This window comes from Cyprinodon variegatus, unplaced genomic scaffold (assembly GCF_000732505.1).
Source record: "Cyprinodon variegatus isolate N-32 unplaced genomic scaffold, C_variegatus-1.0 Scaffold391, whole genome shotgun sequence".
In the NCBI taxonomy this organism is placed as follows: domain Eukaryota; kingdom Metazoa; phylum Chordata; class Actinopteri; order Cyprinodontiformes; family Cyprinodontidae; genus Cyprinodon; species Cyprinodon variegatus.
Genome location: NW_015150844.1, coordinates 635,463 through 641,066, shown reverse-complemented (window position 1 = coordinate 641,066; position 5,604 = coordinate 635,463). Strand labels below are relative to the sequence as shown.

At 37.3% G+C, this 5,604-nt stretch overlaps 1 protein-coding gene across 5 annotated transcripts in view; it reads right to left on the bottom strand.

Annotated features, from left to right (window-relative positions):
• Positions 1-41: 41 nt before the first annotated feature.
• LOC107092722 (poly(rC)-binding protein 3) overlaps positions 42-5,604 on the bottom strand; it is a 114,275-nt gene continuing 108,712 nt past the window's right edge. For 3 of the 5 annotated variants that reach the window (XM_015387346.1, XM_015387348.1, XM_015387347.1), the window contains 2 exons: positions 4,842-5,011; positions 2,176-4,234 (listed from right to left, as the gene is read on the bottom strand). In XM_015387346.1, the coding sequence (XP_015242832.1) occupies positions 4,180-4,234; positions 4,842-5,011 (225 nt within the window). In that variant the 3' untranslated portion in view covers positions 2,176-4,179. Of the gene's footprint in view, positions 1,416-2,175; positions 4,235-4,841; positions 5,012-5,604 lie in introns of those variants that run through there. The other 2 variants (XM_015387349.1, XM_015387350.1) reach the window with 1 other exon arrangement.

The window sequence follows — 5,604 nt, the reverse complement described above, 5'->3', positions numbered from 1 at the left end:
ATGGATGGATGGATGGATGGATGGATGGATGGATGGATGGATGGATGGATGGATGGATGGATGGATGGATGGATGGATGGATGGATGGATGGTCATGAGCTACTGCAACATTTATTTTCCCTTTGAGATTAAAAAAGTATATTTGAATTGAATTACATAGACGGATGAACAAAGGGTAACATATTTAATCAGTATATCTTCACATTGAAATAATGATAATCAGATTTTTAAGCAAGATTTTTCTCCTGATTGAATAAGAGCAAATGAACCAAATCAGACGAGTAATTAGAATAAACCTCCCTAATACATTCAGCTTTGACTGAAAATAAAACTCTGCCCACCCTTTTCTTTTCATAAGACAACCTTACAGTAAATCCAGCAATGAAACAGAGAAGTGGTATTCATATTTTATATTCCCAGCAACTGATTAATGTTTCAAAAATTCAAAACAATACTAAAGTTAAATCATGTATAAGAAAAACACACCGCTACATATTCTGTTTAAGAAATAATTTCTTAGCTTTTAAGCACATGTGGCGATAAAACGCAACAGAAAAAGAAAATCCCACCACCCCGGAGATTTCCACAGTCACCAATGTGTATCAGTTCTCTCCGTGAGTGCAAATACAACACAGCAGACTTCTCCCTAAAGTCCTGGTCTATTATACAGAGGTAATATTACAACAGCATCAAGAACATGATGGAGTACAGGCAATGCAATGGTGCTTATTGAATTTTACTCTCTGCTGCAGTCATTTAGGTGACATGATTTCATTTTCCAGGTTTCACATAAAACTAATGGAAACTCCTTTTAAAAATGTATAGACTTCCATTTTTAGAGTTTTAATAAAAAGAATCTGACAGATGTATGCAGTTCCAACCTGCATTTCATTGTTTCCATTTGACTTTAAAATAAATCTAAAATGCTGAGTCATGCAAACTGTTACTAAGATATACAAGCAAACATTTCTGCAAGAACACCCATTGCATCTGTCAACTTGATTTAGGAAAACATCAGAACATTTGTAAGAACTTGACAAATGGATCAAAGCAAAGGGAATTGTGACGTTGGGCTGAAAGGTAGTGCCAGTCTTCATTCAGTGTTTTTAGTGTTGGTTTGAAGTAAAATAAAACTAGAATGATAAAAACAGAAACTCAGCATAGCATGCCATCAAAAGTACCAAAAGGGTAGAGTCCAAAGGGCTTAAAGAAAAAAAAAAGAAAAAAGATTTTCAGGTTGGGCTGAGGTTGAGTTGGAATGATGTGAAACGTTACAATAAATTATCAGGTGAAACAGCAGAATGGTCAGAGGTCAACAATCACGCTTAGTGCCGTTTACTCAGAGCTCATGTGATGCACGGAAGAGGATGAGTGGAAATTAGAGCGTGCCCATCCCAGTGACTTCAGACGTCAGCCTGAGAACGGTTAAAAAGAAAAGGGGGAGGGGTAAGGAGGTGGGGGACAGAAATAAATAAAGTGTGAAAAGGTAACTTTCGCTGAAGAGTGAAAGTTATTCTTCAATGGCTGTCTGGAATCTGCTGGTATGAACAAACTGGACGTTATATCTGATGAGGTCATGCATCGATTGGAGAAGGAAAAGCTGCTGTACCAGAAAGAAGCATCACATCAATCTCATTTCTAACAGCATTAAATCACTGTTTCTGCCCTTTTTTCTTAACTTTTTGATTTTACTTTTTTTAATTGTATTTTTTTCTTTAGTATTTGAATACAATGAAACGGTAAGTTTACCTATGATAGAACTGACCCACAGAAAATACCTTCATGACTCCTACATGCTAAGCAAAGAAAATATACTTTGACATTTTCAAAAACACATTTATCTGCACAGTTTTCACCAAGATTTCAGCAAGCAAAAGAAACCTAAAGGAGAAAGATTTTGTAATTGATCACAAAAATAAACAAAGGGAACATTTTGTATCTTATGAATGTCACACACTGCCTGCCTAAAACCAATTCAATAATGAGGTAAGAGACTCTTTGGATAGTAATATATACTTGTGCTCGGCATCCTCTGCTTTATGTGGGACTGGGTTGCAGAGACAGAAGTCTCAGCAAATACCTCCTCCCAACTTTTCTTTGCTCAGACACTACCAGCCACAGTTTCTCAACTGTGTACTGGGTCATCTCCTGTACCTCCTCCCAGTGTCATGTGCTTGAAGTCCCAAATGGGACATCCAGGAGGTATCTGAAAACATATTTGACTAAATCAACTTTAGATAATGCTTTCGATATGGCGGAACAGTGTCTCTATGCCGAGCTTCCTTGGAAGGCCAGGCCCTTCGCCATATCTCTAAACCTTCATTACATAAAGGATGTTCTGTCAATCATCTTGATTGAAGTACAACGGAAAAGGATTTTTAAAGAATTTATTTATAATTGATGAAGGAAAACGTATTTGATCACCCACACACAAACAAGATATCTGCCCCTGACAGACATGTGACTTCTTCTGTAAGAAGCTCTTCTGTTCTGCTCTCATAACAGTATTAATGGCACTTGCCCTCAGCTTCAAAAATCAGACTCCAAGCTCAAACATGGGGAAGACTAAAGAGCTGTCAAAGGACAGAAAATTGCAGACCTGCATCAGGCTGGAAGAGTGAATCTACAACAAGCTAGCAGGTCCTTGTGAAAAAACAAAACAAAAACTGTGCAATCTATTGGAAGAAAATGGAAGACACGACCATTGATAATTTCCCTCGATCTGGATCTCTACACAAGATCTCATCCTCTGGGCTCAAAATGATCATGAGAAAAGTGAACAAAAATCCCTGAACTACAGGGAGAGACCTGATGAATGACCTGCAGAGAGCTGGGATCAAAGTAACAAAGACTGCCATCAGTAATGCACTACTCAGAGAGAGGCTCAAATCCTTCATTGCCTGGCGTGTCTTCCTGCGTTAGCCAGTACATGTCAAGGCCCGTCTGAGGATTGCTAGAGAGCATATGGATGATCTAGAAGAGGATTGAGAGGATATCATGTGGTCAAATGACATAAAAATGTTGGCACAAACTTAACTATTCGTATTTGGGGGACAAGAATGCTGAGTTGCATCCCAAGAAAACCATAGCTATTGGGAAGGATGGGAGTTGAAAAGATCAAGCTTTGAGGCTGTTTTTCTGCAAAGGGGACAGAGCGACTGATTTGTGTTGTGTGATTTTAAGTCAAAAACTCCTTCCATCTAGTGACTGAATGTGACAGGGTCTTCCAGCAAAGCAATGATCCAAAACACACAGCAGTGAAAGAGCAACTCTATATAAAACATTTTAAGGTCCAGGTATGGCCTAGCCCGTCTCAAGGCCTCAAGTCTGGAAAATCGGTGTTGCCCTGTCACAACGGCAAATAAACGACTGCCCTAGAACAGATCTGCATGAAGGGATGAGCCAAAATACAAGCTAGAGTGTGCGTAAACCCTGGTTAAAACTTATAGGAAACATTTGACCTATGTCAGTGCTAACAAAAGTAATACTTAAAAGGATTGCGTTGCCCTCTTGTTATTGGCTAAATACATATTTTCCACCATTATTTACAAATAAATTCCTTAAAATCCTACACTATAATTATTCTGGATTTTTTTTTGTCTTTAATTTGTCTCTCTCATTGAGGTGTAACCATAATGAAAACAACAGAGCTCTCATTTTTCTAAGTAGGGGAACTTGCGCAATCAGAGCAAGACTAGATAGTTGTATGATTGAATTACTACCCAACAATACATCAGTTACAAGGAGACCTCTTGCCACACATTGGTTCAATAAGTTCCTGTATTATTGCAGGAACTTATTGAACCAATGCCACAGCCAATGCAAGCACCTATTAAAGCTAAATGCAGGTCAATCAAACCTCCAACCATGTGACTTTTTTGGACAGACATTGTATTTTGCAATGAAAACATTTTTAGGGCACATAAACTAATATGTTTATGATTCTTCTATATCGTAAAGGCTAACCCATGCTAAGCTAATAAGGACTTTAGTTGGAGATGTCTTTTTTTCGTATGTTTATCTTCTTTCAAACACTCAATAAGCAAGTTTCTCAGAATGTCAAAGTATTGTTACATCAATACACAGGAAACGGGTTTTAACAAAGTACTTTTATGGTTCGAAGCTAATAATGGATTTTTGAATAAAGGTGAAACTGTAAGAGCCAGATTGTGGCTGCCTTCAGGATGTAGTCATGGACGAGGGGTCATTCCACATGGCGGCCACGTCCCTGAACCTGCCGTTGGAGTTGTGAGAAAGCATGTTAGAACCTGGATGGAGAAATCTTTCTAAAGAAGTCAAAAACACAAAGCTCTGCTTACTGAAACTGTAAATTATCTTTAGCTAAGGCTAATTAGGAGTTGAATTATCTTCTAAATTATATTAGCTACTTAACTATCCCTCAAAAACTTTTTTCACTGTTGTGTATGTAACTTTTCAAACTCAGAAGGGAGCGGAACATGTCACAATTTCTTTTTAATTTGTTAATTCATGAAGGTGAAGGTTTTGCTTCAAGCATCAGCTTGTCTTTGCAGCTGGCATGACTCCATGAAGACTTAATAATAACAAACCCGTATACAGCAAATTGTCTAATTTACATTTTCACACTTGGTTAAAACCAGAGGTGAGAAACTCTTTATCGAAGGACTTCATGGGACGACGGCAGAATCACTGAGATAAAGAATTAGAGGCAGGAATCAAATCAAGAATACTTGATGTATTTGTGTGTCAAGAAAAAAAAATACATAAAAACAAATCTCTACTTAAAAGGCAACATTTTCTGCAGACATTGCTTTTATTTTTCATGTTAAACTGGAGTCCAGCTGTTAAGGTTGAAACGTTACCTGGCATTGATGAGATACTGAGCCAGGCTGATGTTAGCAGGGGTCCCTGTGATGGTTATCTGCCGCTCTGATGAGCCCTCCATGGCATTCGCAATTTTGATCTGCGCCCCAGACATCTGTCGAATCTCATTTATTTTGGTTCCCTGGCGTCCAATAATACAGCCTATTAGCTGTGAAAGGGAAAAAAGTGGCCTATGAGTCAGAAGAAAAATCTTCTTGCTGTCTTACAGCGTTTAGACTTAATTATTGATACGTTTAATGAAAAAGGAAGTTTAATGGGTTATGTAATGATCCGATTTTAATTTAAAAATGGAGGAAATTAGGGTTGAATAATGAGGACTTGGTCAGAAGGTTGTCTAATGGGGGATTTGCTTTGTGCTGTCACGATTGAAGGAATTCATGTTTAAAGGGTTTGTTTTGTCTTTATAATTCAAAGAAGGCAATCAAGCAAGTATATATTACTACAAAAGAAAAATAAACCTTGATTTTGTACCTATCTTCTTGATTCCAGTTTTCATATGTAGACCGATGCTGCACGATGTCAGAAAATCCAATAACAAAGCTTCTTATTAAGTCATAGATACAAATATCTTTAAATCATTTCTTATATAAAGATAACATAAACTTTCTCTTTATGTTTTGTATAATTTCCAATTTGTTATAAAAGCAAATTGAATATGCTCAAACTTTTGCTTGAGATGGAAACCAAATACATATATACATATATATACATACTAGTGCTGTCAAAATTATCGCGTTATTA